At 47.9% G+C, this 19,473-nt stretch overlaps 1 protein-coding gene across 1 annotated transcript in view; it reads left to right on the forward strand.

Moving 5' to 3' along the window:
- The first annotated feature begins 718 nt into the window (after positions 1 to 718).
- ATP11C (ATPase, class VI, type 11C) overlaps positions 719 to 19,473 on the forward strand; it is a 47,295-nt gene continuing 28,540 nt past the window's right edge. Inside the window, exons 1-14 of the mRNA XM_014954932.1 lie at positions 719 to 1,018; positions 3,339 to 3,428; positions 8,062 to 8,142; positions 9,167 to 9,274; positions 10,194 to 10,322; positions 13,240 to 13,343; positions 13,935 to 13,985; positions 14,790 to 14,854; positions 15,408 to 15,489; positions 15,869 to 16,019; positions 16,733 to 16,930; positions 17,979 to 18,140; positions 18,330 to 18,487; positions 19,217 to 19,288. Coding sequence (XP_014810418.1) covers positions 719 to 1,018; positions 3,339 to 3,428; positions 8,062 to 8,142; positions 9,167 to 9,274; positions 10,194 to 10,322; positions 13,240 to 13,343; positions 13,935 to 13,985; positions 14,790 to 14,854; positions 15,408 to 15,489; positions 15,869 to 16,019; positions 16,733 to 16,930; positions 17,979 to 18,140; positions 18,330 to 18,487; positions 19,217 to 19,288 — 1,751 coding nt within the window. The remainder of the gene's footprint in view (positions 1,019 to 3,338; positions 3,429 to 8,061; positions 8,143 to 9,166; positions 9,275 to 10,193; positions 10,323 to 13,239; positions 13,344 to 13,934; positions 13,986 to 14,789; positions 14,855 to 15,407; positions 15,490 to 15,868; positions 16,020 to 16,732; positions 16,931 to 17,978; positions 18,141 to 18,329; positions 18,488 to 19,216; positions 19,289 to 19,473) is intronic.

Below are 19,473 nucleotides of genomic sequence, written 5' to 3' on the forward strand. Positions count from 1 at the left end.
GTTTATTCTACTGCCATTCCCCTCCTGGCCGCTGCCGAGCAGAGGGGGTGTCATCAACCCACTGTGACACCAGGTTATCATTCGCTCGTGGCAGCTCATTCTGCTTTAAAATAGAATCCCAGGAAGACAAGCTGACGTCCCCACCATCCCACGTGTCTTTTTGAGGAGTCTGTGATGTGGAACTGGCCGCTTTGTTATTTCTGGTTTTAGCTGAGATTTGAAGATAGCAGAAGTATACCTTTTATTTTTTGGTTTTTTGGTTTGTTTTTTTTTTTTAAGCTAAATCCCAAGTTTGCACGCACCAGGGTGGTGATGAGGTGGTTTTGGTGGACTTGAGGGTTTGACAGGAGAGCAAGTATAAAGAGGGTACAGTTTCCATCGTCCTCTGTGGGGTCCTGGGGTAAAGCCTGGAGCCACTGTAGGAACCCAAGGCTGAAGGACTCTCCAGGTTGGGACTAGGAAGAGATGCCTAGGAGATCATATTCCTTAATGACTTGAGGTGCTTGGTAAAGATATATTCTCCATCAAAAAGGAAAAATTGCCCGGCAGACAGGTTGGAAATGCAGCCAGGGGCCCTCCTGCGTAGGGCCAGGAGTGTGGTGGACACGAGCAATGACCTGCCCCTGTGGGGTGTAGGACAGGCTGTGGTCCTGGAGGGTGGCTGAGCAGTGGTGAGGACCCCAGATTAGCGAGCTCAGTGTTGCCTTGGTTTTGCTAAATGACCTTATGTGCCTCTTCGTTTTCCGTGCCCGAGTGGAGAAGTGAATTTCTGAGGTTCCAGCTGCCTTATTTCCAACGAACAGCGTGGTGCGTTCAGAAGCTGGGAGCTGTTAATGCAAATATTCGACTTTTTTTTGAGCTAGGAGCTGATTTTTCCCTTTCCTGGTTGCCCCGACAGTGTGCTGGGGAGGAGAAGCGGGTGGGCACGCGCACCGTGGTGGTCGGGCACCGTCCCGTTTCGGAAACAGACGCGTACGTGGCACAGAAGTTCTGCGACAACAGGATCGTCTCCTCCAAGGTGAGCTCGCTCGGCTCCTTCAGGGCCATCCCACCTGTGGATTCCCCCTCCTTTTTACTTTTTATTTGATGCTTGGTTTTGAAATTGAAAAGCTCTGAATCACAGAATCACACAGGGTTGGAAGGGACCTCAGGAGATCATCTAGTCCAACCCCCTGCCAAAGCAGGTCCACCCAGAGCAGGTTGCACAGGAACGTGTCCAAGTGGGTTTGGAATGTCTCCAGAGGAAACTCTACCACCTCCCTGGGCAGCCTCTTCCAGGGCTCTGCCACCCTCAAAGTAAAAAAGTTCCTCCTCATGTTTAGGTGGAATTTCCTCTTGTCCTGTCCCTGGGCACCACTGAAAAAAGACCAGCCCCATCCTCTTGACACTCACCCCTTTTAAGTATTTACAAGCATTGACCAGGTCCCCCTTCAGCCTTCTCTTCTCCAGACTAAAAAGACCCAAGTCCCTCAGCCTTTCCTCATAAGGGAGATGCTCCAGGCCCCTCATCATCTTTGTAGCCCCCTTGAATTCCTCAAGGATGGGTGTAGAGGTCCCTTCACAAGCGGAGCAGCCTGGTCCATACCTCCCACCATCGCTCCAGTCTCTCTATTACTCTTTTTTTTTTTTAATTCCTCTCAATCCTGCTGGGGGTACCTATGAGTTCTTTTCTTCTAGGCTGGATGAGAGCAAAGCACATGGACACGTTGGTTTTGTTGGGTTGGTTTTTTGGGTCATTTTTAAAAAATGTTTTCTGGCATCCTCTTTGGGAGGAAAGAGGAGGTTAAGTGTAATCCAGGGTGAGACAACAGCAACTCAGATTTGCAAAAGGGAGAGGGGAATTATTTTATAAATGGACAGAAAGATACGATTACCCTATTTGATTTTTTTGTTGTTGTTGTTCTGTAGTGTTTTTTTTTCCTCTCTCGAGATAGATAGGACGAAAATAACCATGCTCTGTTTATCCCCTTTGGATGAAAGGGGAAACATTCATACGGTATTAATGCAGCTTTTGTTTATGGTGGAAAACTGCGATGACACCCGTCTGCCTTCTGCTTAGCTTTTTTTTCCGTGACATTCATGAAGCTATTTCAAAAGATTTGAAGCCAATTCGAGTAAAATATCAAACAAGTGGCAGCCGATCTTGTCAACACAGCTGGATACGTATTGCGATGCTTGGGATTCGGGATGCTCAGCGTACAGTTGGGCTTCAGTTTTACTGTACTTGAGCTGTAAGATGGGGGGGTTTCCCTCTCTTTTCTTTTTATTACAGCTTGGATCCTGTTTGTTTTTGTCTCTGAGCTGTCTGAGTTTATACTCGGGAAAAATTTTATGTCTTACCATGTGTAATGGGTGTAGCATTCCCATTGACGTTTCCCTGGCACACAAGAGGGTCCTTCAGAGAGGACGTTGTCCCCTCTGTCACTTCCCTCTCTGACAAGTGGTTTGTTTTAGCACTAATTTTAGTTCTTCCCTGATTTATTTGTGAATGTTGCATCCTTGCTCTTTTTTTCCATTGTATGTTTGCTGGGGATGGAGTCTTCTCGCCTGACCAGTCTCCTTTTATAATTAAGTGGACATTGGTCATGAGACTTGGCTGCTTGTTGTCCTTTGCTTATTCCAGGCAGCCTGAAAGATCAGATATTAGACCCATTATTTTCCATGTTGTTCTTAAATTTTGCATGTTTTCCAAAGAAAATGATTCAGCAGCCTTCTTGAAATGATAGTGAGATCTTATGGCAGCTTTCCAGTGTCTGAAGGGGCTACAGGAAAGCTGGGGAGGGACCTTTTACATGGGCATCTAGTGATAGGATGAGGGATAATGGCTTCAGACTGAAAGAGTCTGAAAGAGGGGAGATTTAGATGAGATATTATGAAGGAATTCTTCACTCTGAGGGTGGTGAGAGCCTGGCCCAGGTTGCCCAGAGTTTTATGTGGGCATCTAGTGATAGGATGAGGGATAATGGCTTCAGACTGAAAGAGTCTGAAAGAGGGGAGATTTAGATGAGATATTATGAAGGAATTCTTCACTCTGAGGGTGGTGAGAGCCTGGCCCAGGTTGCCCAGAGAAGCTGTGGCTGCCCCATCCCTGGAGGGGTTCAAGGCCAGGCTGGATGGGGCTTGGAGCAACCTGGTCTGGTGGGAGGTGTCCCTGCCCAGGGCAGGGGGTGGAACTGGATGATCTTTAAGGTCCCTTCCAACTCTAACCATTCTATGATTTTGTGCAGATATTTCCCTTATTGTAGCCAAAGTCCCCAGTCTTGGTTTGTTTGTGACCCCCCCACTCTCTCCCCACAGTACACCCTCTGCTGTTTGTGACCCCCACTCTCTCCCCACAGTACACCCTCTGGAACTTCCTCCCGAAGAACCTTTTTGAGCAGTTTAGAAGAATTGCCAACTTCTACTTCCTCATCATCTTCCTCGTGCAGGTAAGAGCTTTGATGCGAGGGCTGGGTTTTATTTACGTATGGATAGTAAGCACAGCTTGAGTGAGAACTGAGGTTCAAAACCAACTCTGTTGGTGCTTATAAGCATCTGGTTTTTAATTGGGAGCTGTGTTATCATTCTGGCACACAGGTATAATAATTGAAATATTTGGGCCTGCCTGAGGTGGTGTTTGAATGACTGCTGAAACAATTTTAAAAGCATCTTAACTCTCAAGATCAATCAACCAGTGAAAATACATTTGATACAGAACCAAGATCTATTTTTTTTTAATCGTCTTTATGGTTTCTGTTGCCTAACTGTGTATTTTCCCAAGTTATATGACGTTTCTGTATCTGTTACGGTGAGTTTCAAAGCAAGCAGGAGAGAGAGGCTGTAAATCGTCTTTATTATTTCTGTTGTATAACTTTTCCCAAGTTACATGACATTTCTATATCTGTTACGGTGGGTTTCAAAGCAAGCAGGAGAGAGAGGCTGTACTCAGGGAAATTCAGCAAATGCATAGCACGAGCTTTGGGAGCGTGGAGCTTCAGGAAGCTGCTCTACACAGCCAAAATAGCAGATCTGATACACGGACAAGCTTTTTCTGCTCTGCTTTGTGGCTGTGGTTAAGGGGGATATCCTGTACTCAGGGAAATTCAGCAAATGCATAGCACGAGCTTTGGGAGCGTGGAGCTTCAGGAAGCTGCTCTACACAGCCAAAATAGCAGATCTGATACACGGACAAGCTTTTTCTGCTCTGCTTTGTGGCTGTGGTTAGTTACACCCATTTGAGCAAACCCGAATGTTTGGGAAAATCACTGCAGTGCATTTACTCGCCTGTTAAATCCTGTGCTTGGGCCTGGGGCTCAGCAGACGACCTGCTCTAGGGCTGAAAATCAGTGTCAAAAACTCTACTCCGGCAAATTAAATGTCACCGTGCAGCTACTGTGAACTTTAGGTGACTTCTCCAGGGTTTTGGTGGTTCAGGTCGGGGGCATCGCTCTGTGCTGCGCGTTCAAAAGTAGAGTGCCTGAAATGTTTTATCCTGAGAGAAAAGAGATAGGGTTTATAGCGATTTTGGTGGCAGTTGCAGAAAGGGGGGATCCCAAGCTGACGGCGGAGGATGGCTCCTCCTGGCAGTGCCTTGTGAAAGACCAGTTTCCCCAGCATCAGCTGGCTCCTCTCCATCACTGATTTCCCTGGCCTTGCTCCACTTTGTCAGAGGGAATTTGTAATTTGCCTTGAACTGAAGCGATGCCCCGGAGCTGGGATGTCCTTTTTGTGTCACTGGCCATTTAGTGACGCGGTATTATATTTTATCTGTCGACCCTGTGGCCATGAAGAAAATGGGATATTCTTGATTTTGCTTACAAAACCCGTTGCGATTGAGCTGCTTGCCCACTTTAGGCACAGGGGTATGCTGGTGAGAGAAGAGCCTTGCTATTCCTCCTTGGTTTTATTCTGTGATCTGTGATTACCTCTAAAAAAAGGAAGCAACCTTCATGCTTTATTAGAGGAAAGAAGAAACCCAACCGAGCAAAACCCAACCTGACAGCACTAATCCACTTGCTGCCCTATAGACTAACCGACTGTTTTCCAGCACTCCTCCTTCTGGAGATGTCATTTGCCTGAAAAAAGCACTCAGGGCCGCTCTGTTCATTTAGAATATCCAGGATTATACCTTGATAAATGGCATCTATAGCTTAAATGTTGGTGCTTAGCTTTAAATTACTTTAAATTAATAGAATTGCCCTGCGTGCCGCATTTGGAGCAAAGTGTCACGGCGTTGGGGAATTACCTGGTGCATCTGCTCTATCTGCTGCTGAAACCCTTCATCACATGTCTATTATTCTGTGACTCCCAACTTGGATCGTGTTTTAGTGAAAGGAAGAGAAGAGAAGGTACATGCATTAAACATAAAACACCTCTCAGTGCAGTAACGGGAGCTGTTTCTTTGCTTCATCTCTTGCAACGCTCAAAGGAAACCACGAGTAAACTCCTGGAGGGAACGGCTGTCCTGGAGTAAGGGTAGCCCCAGTGTTTTGTAGACAGACCAAGTTGACAACTTTAAGCTGATTTAGGAGGCGCCAGGAATGAAGAATGTCCCTTTTCATTGACGGAGATGACTTCTGAGCTGTGGTCTTCAGTTTCTTAAACAATGAGTTGGGAAGAAACTATCAAGTAACAGGAGGGTTTTGTCACTTTTAAGTGGATCCAAATGAAGCTGTTGAAGTCCTAAACCAGCTCAAAAATAGCTTCAAAGGAGTCTGCCTTTGATGTTCTGGCTCGTTGCTCCTGTGTCCCTTGGCTTCCCACCAGCTGTGAAGAAGAGCAGTATCCAGCCACGGGATGCGCAGGGAGTGCAGCCTCCCAGTGCACAAACGAGTTATTCTGGGGGCTTCATCAAATATTTGTGTTCATACATCTATAATACAGCATTTTTGTGGACAGAGATCATATTATTTGTTTAAACAAACACACACAACTGCATCTTGTCCAGTGCAGAAAACTCTCTGGGCAGCAGGAGGTCCTTTCCCTTGCCCTTCTTAGCTAAAAGCCAGATTTCTTTTTGTATTCCCAAGATTTGTCCATTTTTTTTGCTAGGTAACTTTTGACTGATTGGCCTAAACATCAGTGATGCCACCTTAGTGTGTGATGTGTCTGTCTTACACTTGGCACTGTCCTCGCTCGAGGTTGTTCCTCCAAAGTCTGGTTTCTACCAGACTTTCTGTTTGTTAACACTTTTTTTGTTACACCCATTTCAGGGAGCCAGGGCTTTGTGTTCCTGGAAATATTTACTGTGTTTATCTTGGTTTATCCTCATGTCAATTAACTCATTCACCACTTACCTGGCTGCTTCTTGTGGAGTAACCTCTTTGATACCTTTTGGCTCTTCTCTCTTTGGGTCCGATTGTGCAGTGTGTGGCATTTCATGGTTAAAAGTTTCCACCCTGCTGATAAGAGCAGCTTATCTGGCCTTAAAGCAGCTTTTTACGGGCAGCCTAAAACAATAAATATACAGATGCTGCTGTTTGCGAGCGTGCCAAAAAAGCGGAGGGAGACAAAGTCCCTTTGTGGGGACACAAAGCCTTTCTGCTGAGCTTCCCCATCCCTGTCGTCACAGCCCTCACCATCTGCCTCTCGTGCTCCCATCCTCTCGGGGGACAAAGGGAAAAATGGCCAATTTTGCGTGCTGTGGTTTGGAAGGTGGGGCCAGGGCACAGCGTGTCCTCCTTTTGCATTATTCCCTTCTGGTTATGAACCTGTTCTGCTGTTCTTCCCCTCCGAGCCAAGTCATGACCTCTTGGAGTGAGTCCTGGACCTGTTGGAGCGGGTCTGGAGGAGGCCATGGAGATGCTGGGAGGGCTGGAGTCCCTCTGCTGTGAGGACAGGCTGAGAGATTTGAGGGGGTTCAGCCTGGAGAAGAGAAGGCTCCGGGGAGATCTTAGAGCCCCTTCCAGTCCCTGGAAAGGAGTTACAGGAAAGCTGGGGAGGGACATTTTACAAGGGCATGTAGTGATAGGATGAGGAGTAATGGCTTCAGGCTGGAAGAGAGGAGATTGAGATGAGATCTCAGGAAGAAATTCTTCGCTGTGAGGGGGGTGAGAGCCTGGCCCAGGTTGCCCAGAGAAGCTGTGGCTGCCCCATCCCTGGAGGGGTTCAAGGCCAGGCTGGATGGGGCTTGGAGCAACCTGGTCTGGTGGGAGGTGTCCCTGCCCAGGGCAGGGGGGTTGGTACGAGATGAGCTTCAAGGTCCCTTCCAACCCAACCCATTCTGTGATTCGATGATACAGTCAGAAGAAGCAGTGATTTCCCACAGCCCGAAGGTTTAATTAAGGATGAAGAGCTTGGTCTTTGCTGCGGCGCTGGCTCGAGGCTGAGCTCGGGAAGGATCCAGCTCTCCTCCCCACGGCCCTCCTGCGGTCACTGCGCTTCAATTGTGCTCTTAACTCACAATTTCAGAGCTTAATGGCAATATATGGATTTACATTTTGCTTCAATATTCATGTTCTGTTCTGCCATATATTTCTGAGGTAATTTGGGCTGATGCAGGTTATTTTTAACCTCTTAGTGTCAGTGGTTCAAGACGACTGTGGTGGTGTCCTCCATCTCATAACCTGCCATGTTTTAGGGTTCAGATGTGCCCCATCTTCACTGCCAAAGAGGAGAAACAGCCCTCCTGCAGCTCAGTGAGAAATGAGGGTGTTTTTCACTTTGTGCGTTGCTGCTGCCTCTTCCCCATCCTCCTTCCCTGCCTGGGTCCTCTCCAGCACATCCCATGGTGGGAGCAGCCTTGTGGCATCCACGCTTTGAGTAGTTGTGTTTGTGTAACCTATCCCCAAGAGCTTTTGTTTCCCAATAGAGCAAGGTCAAATGTATGTTTTAAGCTACTTCTGATAGGGTTTTCCCACCTGAGGACATCCCGTGGTCTTCAGGAGGAGGTTTTGTATTCTTCTGGAGATGGAGGAGAGCACTCCTGGGGATGTCCGTGCCTGTCCTCGTGTGCCCCATCCTTCCCTCCCTCCTCTGCTGGACCAAGTGGGATGAGCACCCTTTTTCCCCCCGTTACCAGAGTTTTTGTTTCTTCTGCTGCCTGAAAACCAGTTGTCAGCAGTAGTTTTTTTCTCTCTGCAGGTGATAGTGGACACCCCGACCAGCCCAGTGACCAGCGGCCTCCCGCTCTTCTTTGTCATCACGGTCACAGCTATCAAACAGGTACAAGTATCATTGTGGGGAGAGGGAGATGCTCTCTGGGATGTGTACTAGGGGAAGTAATGAGCATGTATTTGAACAGACTCAGAAGTCACCAGAATGGGCTGGTAGGTTTGGTGAACCCATCTCAGAAGGTCAGACACGTTTACTGGTGCTTTTCAAGAGAGGCTACATGTTGAGTGTGGTTATTGGTCTCTCCTGTTTTGGAGACGTAGAACATCTCTAGATGTTCCCTTGTAAGCAAGCCGTGAGGGTCAGTAAAGGTTACAGCTGTACTTCTGCCTCTGCTTGAATTTTTCTTCTCTTTTTAGAAACGCTCTCCGAGTCTTTGCAGGATGTGGAGACGTGCTCCAAATATAGCCCCTGCTCCCCTGTTGGGAAATGGAAGGGACAGGTTCTGCTCATCCACTCAGCTAGTCCTGACAATACCTAGTCCTCATCTTCTCCTGATGTTAAAAGCCCCTTTTCCTCCCATCGTATGCACGTGTGCCACTTAAAAATCTCCTCTGCGGAAGGATTGAATAATAAAAGCAGTTTCTTCTGCAGGGGCCAGAAAGGGAGAGCCAGAGTAAAATCCATCTGCTTCAAATGTGAATGTTTTATTATTCTTTCGGTGAGGACTGAAGAGGAAGAGTCTTGTCCTGCGTTATCATAGGAAAGAGTCGCAGGGTGCTGAGCGTATTATTCATTTTATCAGCCTGTTCTCACCAACACTGAGAATAATAGAAACATGTTACAGTAATTTAGCTGCTCGTGGCATGCACTGCATATAGATTTATTTTTTTTGTGCGTTATTTTAGTTTGTTCTGAATCTGTCAAATATGCATATGAAGTTTTTAAAATAAATTGATTCGGTCTGAACTCCTCTGGTTGATGGTTTTTCAGGCATGGAGGAGGTCTGAGGACTGCTTAATTTATTTTTTTTCATTTTAATTCATTTTTTTTAAATCTCCATCCCCACTCATCCTCTTCCATTAGTTTACTTGCCTCGTTAAGGAGTTTGTGTCGCCTGTATTTGTGTGCCTAGGGCTACGAGGACTGGCTGAGGCACAGAGCTGACAACGAAGTGAACAAAAGCAACGTCTTCATTGTGGAGAATGCAAAGCAAGTGCAGAAAGAGAGTGAAAAAATCAAGGTAACTGTGAAGGGAGAAGTCAGGTTGTTCTCCTTGAAGCTGGTGGGAAGTTCATTTTAATTCATTTTTTTTTAATCTCTGTCCCCACTCATCCTCTTCCATTAGTTTACTTGCCTCGTTAAGGAGTTTGTGTCGCCTGTATTTGTGTGCCTAGGGCTACGAGGACTGGCTGAGGCACAGAGCTGACAACGAAGTGAACAAAAGCAACGTCTTCATTGTGGAGAATGCAAAGCAAGTGCAGAAAGAGAGTGAAAAAATCAAGGTAACTGTGAAGGGAGAAGTCAGGTTGTTCTCCTTGAAGCTGGTGGGAAGAGGGAGGTGTGTGGTGAGGGCGGGAGGAGGGATGAGCTGCCCGGGCGAGCTCGCTTTCAGAAGAGATGCTCTGAGAGAGCCGTTCCCTGTTAAGGAGTGAAGCTGCCTTTGTTTGATGGCTTTTGAAAAGCTGTCTCACAAAAGCTGTACTGGGGCTGACAAGTGACAGATCTGTCAGCGTTTTGCACTTCTCCGGGACAGGCAGTCCTCTTCTATTTCCAACTCTCCCAAGGACACCAGGAAAGTACACTAGCTTTGACGTTCATTTATCACCCCGTGCTTCAGACAAGTACAGAGTCTTTTGCTTCATCGAGATTTAGTGGAGAAATAAATCCTAACTGTGCCACGTGGGCACTCCCAGTTGGGGCTGGGGATTGACCCATTGGGCTGTGGGGTGATGCTGGGGCACCCATGCACCTCCTGAACCCCGAATTCCCTTTTAGCCAAGCTCATTTCTCTTAGGCTTTGAGAGACCTAATTGATCCGTGAGCATCTAATAATCAACCGAGAGGGCTTTTCATGTTAGGCTTTGAGAGACCTAAGAGATCCGTGAGCCTCTAATAATCAACCGAGAGGGCTTTTCATGTAAGTATTTCCTTTCTTCCAGGTTGGAGACATCGTAGAAGTGAAAGCAGATGAGACCTTCCCCTGTGACTTGATATTTTTGGCCTCGAGCAGCGTTGATGGGACCTGTTACGTGACTACAGCGAGTCTGGATGGCGAGTCCAATTTCAAGGTGACAGGGCCGAAGGGGACAGCGTTGGGATGCTGGGCTGCCTGGCGATGCTCGCCTTGGAGGGGGAGTGGATGTTTAACTGGAGGATGCTCCCATGGAGCCCATCACTGTGGCTGTGTTTACGGCTCTTCCCTCCATCCACTCCCAGCACTTTAGGGGTTGTTTGTTTCCCATTTTCTCTCCAACAGCCATTTCTGCTGGCGTGGCCCCAAATCAAAATGATATTTATCCATATGGTTTCGCTGCCTTGTTGCCCATCACGGGAAGTGTGTTAGTGCTTCCCTGCTCCTCCTGAGCTCTGCTGCATTGGGAAAGCAGCCCCTGCAGCTCCCTTCCCTCTACCTGCCAGTGCCTCTGTTGCTTAACTGAGCTTTTCCAGTGAGATCGGGGAGTTTTTGAGGCAGTTATGTCTGGATTCATTTGGGGAATTTTTCACCAGTGTGAGAAAACATCACTTCTGGTTTGTTTTTTTTCCCCTCTCTCTTTTCCCCGAGTCAAGCAGTGAAATTTAATACTAGCCTTGCTCAGGAGGAACCTCTTTCTTTATTCATCCCCCTCCTTCTAAACTAGGGAAAGAGGCAGCAAGAACAACAAAAAAACTTTTATACATCAGAAGAAATGAAAATTTGGTTGCTCTTGTGTTTAATAAATATTTATACAGATAGTGCAGTAGTAAGAGTGGAAGAGACTTTAAAATGACGTGATTCATTCTGGCACACTCTGAAGTCAGAGGGAGTACCACTGGTGATCTGATAAGATACTATATGGGGTCTGTGGCTCGTCTCTTCGTGGGCAGCTCTTAATTGGTACTGGAAATCTTGCATAGGAGCTGCTGTGGTGCTGGTGCACCGTACTGGTCCCACTGGCAAAGAGGAGTGGAGCTTTGAAGTGGCTTGAGGCTAAAAATAACCATATTAAATAGGCAATTGCTTATTTGTGTCAGGTGTATTATATGCATGAGCTCACTTACTTTTGCAGAGCCTTGGCTCTTACTAACTTTTGAGTCTGTAAAGGGGGTGCTCAGTTTCCATCTTAAGCGCTGGGGTGGTTTTTCCTAGTTTGTGGATTCCTGTAGGTGCCTGGGAGCTGCCTCCCTGTCTCTTGACGAGATGAAGATGGGTTTGAAAGGGAAGGGAGGAGCAGAAAAGCGAGTGCTGTTTGGGGAAGTAGGTCTGACATTAGGAACCAGGGTTTGCTGCAAAAGGATGGTGAGGGAAGCACATGCTGAAAAAAACCTCCTCTGCACCAGTATCTGCTGCCTACCTGGTGGGGATTTTTGTGGTAATTGGGGCATCTCAGGTCGAGGTAGGGGAAAGGCTCTTGGTTCAGTGAAACTGGAGCAGAACCACAACAGGCTTTTTGCCAGGGCTCTGTCTTGGAAGCAGGAATCTCCGGTCACACGTTATCTAACAGGACACGTGTTTTCTAAATACGCTGGGGTTGTACAAATCGTGGAATTGATGAGGCTTTGAAGCATCACTCTGTAATTGCAAAAACGGTGTCCATGGTGACAGGGGTTGGGTTTGGTAACTGGGCGCTGCGGGGAGAGTTTTGAGTTGGGTTTCCCAAAGGCCCTGCTTTCTACCAGGGATGTGTGTGTGTGTGTTTGTGTGTCTGCTTTGAGCAGGGAAAGGCAGGCAGGTTACCCAAACGGTGGGTATTTATCATCTCATGGCTGTGGTGTGTGTAATGTTAAGGGGGCCTCCCGGGCTGCGCCAGGAGGGGAAGGCAAACGTAAGGAGCGGAGGAAGATGTTTAATGAATTTGTTGATGAAGATGGATGAAGGCAGCCTGCCGTGCAGCCCGCCGTGACTTGGAGCTCTGAGTAGCTCCTATAAATAGCGCCTGGAAGGCAGCGAGCGGATCCTTCGTGGGCTTTCCAGTTAATTGTGAGAGATGAACCTTCGCAGCAGCAGCTGCTAAAAATATCTCAGAGTCTGCCAGGGCTCTGCCTGATCCCTGGGTGCTGGGGATGGCCTCTCATTACCTTCAGGAGCGGGAAGGTGGTCCCCAGGAGCCCCTTCAGGCCAGGGGGGACCTACAGCCTTCTGTCCCACCTCAGCTGGGGTGGCAGCAAGTCCCTGGAGGGAAAACCAAAGATGCTCTGCTTCTGGTTCACCTCCTACCCAACAGATATCCACCAGCTCTGTCCTGCGTGGCCAGCAGGGCAAGGAGGGGGGATTCTACCCCTCTACTCCACTCTGGTGACCCCTCTCTGGTGAGATCCCACCTGGAGCACCGCATCCAGCTCTGGGGTCCTCAGCACAGGAGAGACATGGACCTGTTTGAGCAGGTCCAGAGGAGGCCACGAAGATGCTGGGAGGGCTGGAGCCCCTCTGCTGTGAGGACAGGCTGAGAGAGTTGGGGGGGTTCAGCCTGGAGAAGAGAAGGCTCCGGGGAGACCTTAGAGCCCCTTCCAGTCCCTAAAGGGGCTCCAGGAGAGATGAGGAGGGGCTCTTGATCAGAGAGTGGAGCCACAAGATGAGGGGGGAGCGGTTTTAAACTGAAAGAGGGGAGATTGAGATGAGATCTCAGGAAGAAATTGTGTGCTGTGAGGGTGGTGAGAGTCTGGCCCAGGTTGCCCAGAGAAGCTGTGGCTGCCCCATCCCTGGAGGGGTTCAAGGCCAGGCTGGATGGGGCTTGGAGCAACCTGGTCTGGTGGGAGGTGTCCCTGCCCAGGGCAGGGGGTTGGAACTGGATGGTCTTTAAGGTCCCTTCCAACCCAAACCATTCAATGATTCTGGTAAATTCAATCTTCAGCTGAGAGATGCTTTGGCTGTTTTGTGGGAGGGGGGCTTGTCCGAGCTGCTGGGGCTGCTGAGTCTTTGCGTGATGGCATTTTAAGTAAGTGGGTGAAACGTGGGGGCTGCGTGGCTGGGGGGGCTGCCAGTGATGCTGCTTCTGCTTCTCTCCCCAGACTCACTACGCCGTGCGGGACACCACCGTGCTCTGCACGGACGAAGCCATCGATGCCCTCACCGCCACCATCGAGTGCGAACAGCCACAGCCTGACCTCTACAAGTGAGTCTGCCCATCCTGCTCCTCCTCCTGCCCACCCTTCCCCTCCTCCTGCCTGGGGTCACAGAATCACAGAATGCTATGGGGTTGGAAGGGACCTCTGGAGATCATCTAGTCCAACCCCCTGCCAAAGCAGGTCCACCCAGAGCAGGTTGCACAGGAACTTGTCCACGCGGGTTTTGAATGTCTCCAGTGAAGGAGACTCCACCACCTCCCTGAGAAGCCTCTTCCAGGGCTCTGCCACCCTCAGTGTCCTGGTCCCAGTGCCTGTTCTTGGGCCACTCTCCCTCCCAAGTAAAGTGCATGGGGCTGAATGACTTCCAGGAGTAAGTGGGTTTTGTGGTTCAATCTCATGAAGGAGGTGTGGGGTGTGTTGCATGGTCAGGTCCTGCTGCTCTGCTGATGGGGGGCTCCCCCAGCCATGGGGGGTGCAAGGCTTCTCCCTGTCCCAGGACACCCCTCTGAAGCATTAAACTCTCAAATGCACTCTTTTACGTGTTTGCTTCCATCTCCTATCAATGAATTTTTAAAGTATGTCTGTAGTAGCAGTTTATAATGTGTTTGTAATACAAGCTTTTCATATTTCTACTGCAGATTTGTTGGAAGAATTATCATCTACAGAAGCAACCAAGAGCCTGTAGCCAGGTAGGTCTTGCAGCCATCTGGCTGGCCCTCCTCAAAGAGGTTGGGCATCTTCATCTGGTTTCAAGGATCTGAACTCCTGCTGCCATCACTCAGTTTTAAACTGAAATAGAGGGATTTAGATTAAATATCAGGAAGAAATTCTTCGCTCTGAGGGTGGTGGGACACTGGGTTGCCTGGGTTGCCCAGAGAAGCTGTGGCTGCCCCATCCCTAGAGGGGTTCAAGGCTTCTCTGAGGGAAAGCAGACACTTAAGCATCAATCAGAGCGTTTTGGGGGAAAAAATAAGCAAATAATGTCCCCGTAAGTCATGAAATCCAGACTGCTGTCGCTGGAGCGGTTCCAGCTGCGTTTCATGGCTGTGTTGGCTCTATCTGCACCCGAGAAGCAACAGAGGGGTATGGGCTGGGGTTTCCAAGAGAAATAAACAGAGAAATGGGAGCCAAATAAGACACTGGCTTTGATTGCTGGAATGGACAGATTTGCGATGCTTTTACACTCAGATTTTTTTATAAGTATTAGAACATATTAGATCTGAACACTTTGCACTGATTCCTCAAAAGCCTTACTGATAATCCCCCCCCTAAATTTGGCACTTTGAGCACCAAAAATAGTCTGCGTGAGATGAAATGGAGATGTAAGTACGTAAAGAGAAACAAACTCAAGCAATGCCCAATTTAACATACAAATCAAGTAATCAGATTTAAGAACAGCTGTTTAGTTTTATAATCTGTCTCTGGTCTAAATTATAAAAAGCCGTTTGGTTGTGCTTTGAGTGATGTAATGGTGTAACTTCTTTTGTATTTAGGTCTTTGGGTCCTGAAAACCTGTTGCTGAAAGGTGCTACCCTCAAAAACACCAAGAAGATTTATGGTGAACAGTTTTTGTTATTATTATTATTCTTATTTAAATAGTTCTGGGAAATAATGACAAATGTAGGTGCTCATCACTATATCTAGAGAGAGAAAATGCTTCTCTGCAGTTGTATTCAGTGTGGGAGCCGATGGCAAAGTTGACGGGGTGAAATTAGGAGGTGCTCGTTGTGTTAATACACAACAAAAAGCTTTTCTTTTTGCCTGAGATGCCGAGAGCAGGGAGTTGTTCCCAAATCCTTTGCTGAAAATGTGTTCTATAACCACATCCCCAGCCGGTTGTGCTGGAGGGTGACGGCTGTTAGGGATGACTGATGTTTGTTCTGACTGTATGTGATCCATAGGCTCCTGCTCAGGGCTCTGGGATGTATGTAATTATATTACTTGGCAGCCTCGGAGGTTTCTGTAGTTGAACAGTCCTTGGGTAATTAATGCCTCCTCCTTCATCTGGGATTGGAGTTTCATGTAACCACCGATGCCCCTCATGGCTGAGTGCGGGCTGGGTCCCTCCTGGGCTGTGGGTCCCCTCTGAGCCCTGCTTTAATGCCCCGCAGGAGTCGCCGTCTACACCGGGATGGAAACGAAAATGGCTTTGAACTACCAAGGGAAATCTCAGAAACGGTCTGCTGTAGAAAAGTGAGTATTTATAGTCAGCAAAAAAATCGGTAAAGCCTGTTGGGTATTTTTTTTCCTATGGGTGATTTGTGCAGAAGTAATCCCTTAATCTCCTGCCTTTTGTTTCAGATGCTCTCTGATTACGTAGAATATCTGTATATTTGATTAAACATACATTTGATGAAGATGCATCATTTAATAACTTTTTTCCTTAAAAAAAAATTAAGAAATATTAAAATCTATGAACTGACCCTGAATATCAGCACTGTCAAAAGCACTTGTTTTGTAATTCCCTCCTTACAAGCAAGAGAGTCTTGTTCCTGCATATTTTTTTTTATTTGCAGGGTTTTCTATATAAAAAATAGCTGCAAGAATTTTAAAAAAGAAACCTATTTTTCAGATCTATCAACGCTTTCTTGATAGTGTATTTGTGCATCCTTCTGAGCAAGGCCACGGTGTGCACCACTCTGAAATATGTCTGGCAGAGTAATCCATTTAACGACGAGCCCTGGTACAACGAGAAGACTAAAAAAGAGAGAGAGACGTTCAAGGTAAGTGGATTTGTATTTCAGCACCTCCTTCAGCCTTATTTTTTTTTTTTTTGTCCTGATGGTTTTATTTAATCTGATGGGGGCTGCTGCCAGCCCTGGGAGAGTCCTCTTTGCTCGCTGGAAACGCTGTCGTTTCCTTTGGGCTCTCCTCCTCTTTGAGTTTCTTTCCTGCCTGTGCATCAATAAATACTCTATATTATAGAGACGCAGCAGCTGATTTAACCTGGATCCTTATCTGAACTCCAGCTCTCTCTCAGCTTTGAGTAGGTAAACTTAAATTGAGGTCACGTCAACCGGCTTCTTAAACTTGCCGAGACGCAGGCAGTCAAGCCTGAAAGGGTGTGAGCGTGGAGAAATCTGCCATTTGATGAATTATTGAGTCGGAATGGCAGGGATGTCCCCCCCTCAGCTGTATCCTTGTCACAATGTGACTGGTCTCGGGCCACTTGCTCCTTGTTTCTAGTTACTTGAGATCAGAATGAGCCTGTAGCGGTACGTTCAGGAGAGGAATATTCATGAATAAAACATTGTTTTGGTCACTGTGAAGCAGTGAGATGGACTTTTGTAGATCTGCAGAGGGTGGTTAGGTTTTCTGCATCAAAGGAAAATGGAATTTGGCCCATTTAACCTTAGAAGAAAATCTGTTTAAAACCCCAGATGTGCAAACTGCCCCTGATGGGCACAGACTGCATCTTCTCCCCTTTCCATTGCAGGTCTTGCGGATGTTCACGGACTTCTTGTCGTTTATGGTCCTCTTCAACTTTATTATCCCGGTCTCCATGTACGTTACGGTGGAGATGCAGAAGTTCTTGGGCTCTTTCTTCATCTCTTGGGACAAGGAGATGTACGACGAGGAGATAAAAGAGGGGGCGTTGGTGAACACCTCGGATCTGAACGAAGAGCTTGGGCAGGTCAGAAGATGCTCTGTTTGCATCCGCTTGGAGGGAAGTGTGGATGAAAACGTCCTCCCTGATAGGAACCCTTGTTGTGGCAGTCCCTTGTGGTCCCCTCAGGGCAGAGCTCCAGCCGGTTTGGTGGCACTTTCCATTTAATGTGATTCTACTCGCTCTGCGAAACGGATCAAGGATATAAATAGTGCATGAAAGAGCAGGAATTGGGTCATGCCAATTGTTTCCATATTGGGGAATATCAGGCGCAGCTCTCTGCCTGTCAGGATGGTTTGCTTTCACTGCTTCAATTAAAAATTTAAAAACCCCTCCTTCTCTTCGAGGATTAACTTCAAGGCTCTCTGGGCAGGCACTGCCCTTGCAGCCACGCTGGGGCAACGAGACAGTTCAGGCTTCCCTTCCTCATCTGCACCAGGAGAGACTGAGTGTAGTGCCTCCTGCTTTTTATTTTGCTTTAAAAAAAAAAAAATATATATATATTTGGAGTAGCAATTACCTAGTTCAAACACAGCACCAAGATGAAAATCCCCCAAAGGAGGCAGCAGAGCTGTGGCAGCAGCTATATAAGCACTAGGAGCTATAGCAAAGGGCCCAGTAAAGAGGGTGAGGGGAAAATAGTGTATAAGATGTGAACGGATCAATCATCTGCTCAGCGTGGTGGCAGAGCTGGATGGGGCTTGGAGCAACCTGGTCTGGTGGGAGGTGTCCCTGCCCAGGGCAGAGGGGTTGGAACTTGATGATCTTTAAGGTCCCTTCCAACTCTAACCATTCTATGATGCTATTAAATTCTATGGGAAGGAAGAGCCTGGAAAAAATAAATTTTTAAGCTTTCAGGAGCTGCCTCCTCCCACCTGGGCTGAAAAACCAAGGAGCTGCTCTGAGGAGCAAAGGGGTAAAGTACAGAGTGATGTAGCTCCCGGGGGGCGCCTGTGTCTTTTTGGGGTCCCAGGCTGGGACAGCAGCGTTGTCATGGAGGCACTAAAACGGCCCAAGCTCTTTGTTTTTTGGGGGGCTCCAGTGCTGGGGGTACAACCTGTCTGCTGGCTTCTAGGTGGAGTACGTCTTCACGGACAAAACGGGGACGCTGACGGAGAACAGCATGGAGTTCATCGAGTGCTGCATCGACGGGCACAAGTACAAAGACTGCATTTCGGAGGTGGATGGCTTCTCGCAGACTGATGGGCCCCTAAAATATTATGGCAAAGCAGAAAAGGTAAGAAATCCACCTTGTTGGTGACTGTAGGGTTTTGTGCTCAGCTCCTGACCAGCAGAAGCTGGGAGGGAGTGTTGGGTTTTTTGGGGCTTTAAAATATGCATGCACAAAAATCGCTGGGAGGTGGGCTCGGTTCCATGGCATTAAGGTGGCAATTAATTAATTAAGCCCTCCCTTCCTCCTGCCTAGAGCCGTGAGGAGCTGTTCCTGCGAGCCCTCTGCCTATGCCACACCGTCCAGATCAAGGAGGCAGACCAGGTGGATGGGCTGATAGGACATCCAGAACACAAATACACCTATATCTCCTCCTCCCCAGATGAAATAGCTTTGGTGAAAGGCGCAGAAAAGTAAGAATATTGAAGATGTTCTCTTTTTAATTCCCCCTCTCTGGTGGGAGGGAGGTGAAGGGTTATCTGAGGGTGATAGACCCCTTTCCATGGTCAAGGCTGAAGCTCCCTCTGGGAAGCACGTTGTGATACCAACACTGGGCCTTGACCTGCCAACCTGGGTTTAAATGAGGTCTCTGTAAAAGGGATGCTCTGCAAAAGGTCTTCCCTGAGCAGCTTCTCGGGAATAACAGGATGGGTTACTTTTATCAAACTCACATTTGAATCCTGCCAAATATGTTCAAGGCCAGGTTGGACGGGGCTATGAGCAACCTGGTCTGGTGGGAGTTGTCCTTGCCCAGGGCAGGGAGTTGGAACCGGATGATCTTTAGGTTCCCTTCCAACCCAAACCATTCCATGATTCTGTGCTGTTGCCAGCCTCTAGTTTTTAGACTGTTGCAGCTGTATATATTTGCTCACAGCTTGTAAATCTGCCAGGGACTGTGTCCAGAGGCTCTGGGCGTCTGTGTACTGCAGTCCCAAGCTCTCCAGGTCATGGGAGCAGTGCCAGAACATCACAGCAGGCTCTGCATGGAGCCACCAAACACCCAGCTGAGCTTTCAGGCTCGGGCTCGCTAACTCCTTTGCTCTCCTCTGCAGTACGGAAGGTGAAACGAGAAAGTTGTTAACCTATAATCCGTGCCAATGGGTTTTTTTTCAATGTTGTTCTGTCCTTTTGTTTATTGACAGGTATGGTTTCACTTTTCTAGGACTGGAAAACAATTACATGAAAATACGAAACCAAAAGAATGAAGTGGAAATGTAAGTGCGGCGGGGGCTGCCGAGGACCGGGGCTGCTGGTGCCACGCTGCATCTCACCTGGGTTCAGCCAGTCTGGTCAACCTGGCCAGCCTGGTGAGGTCCAAGCCCTTCCCCCAGGGCTGTGGGACCATGCCAACCTGCCCCAAAACTCCCATGTTTTTTAACAAAACTCAGCACAGCAAGGT

Source organism: Calidris pugnax, unplaced genomic scaffold (assembly GCF_001431845.1).
Source record: "Calidris pugnax isolate Ruff unplaced genomic scaffold, ASM143184v1 scaffold38, whole genome shotgun sequence".
Lineage (NCBI taxonomy): Eukaryota > Metazoa > Chordata > Aves > Charadriiformes > Scolopacidae > Calidris > Calidris pugnax.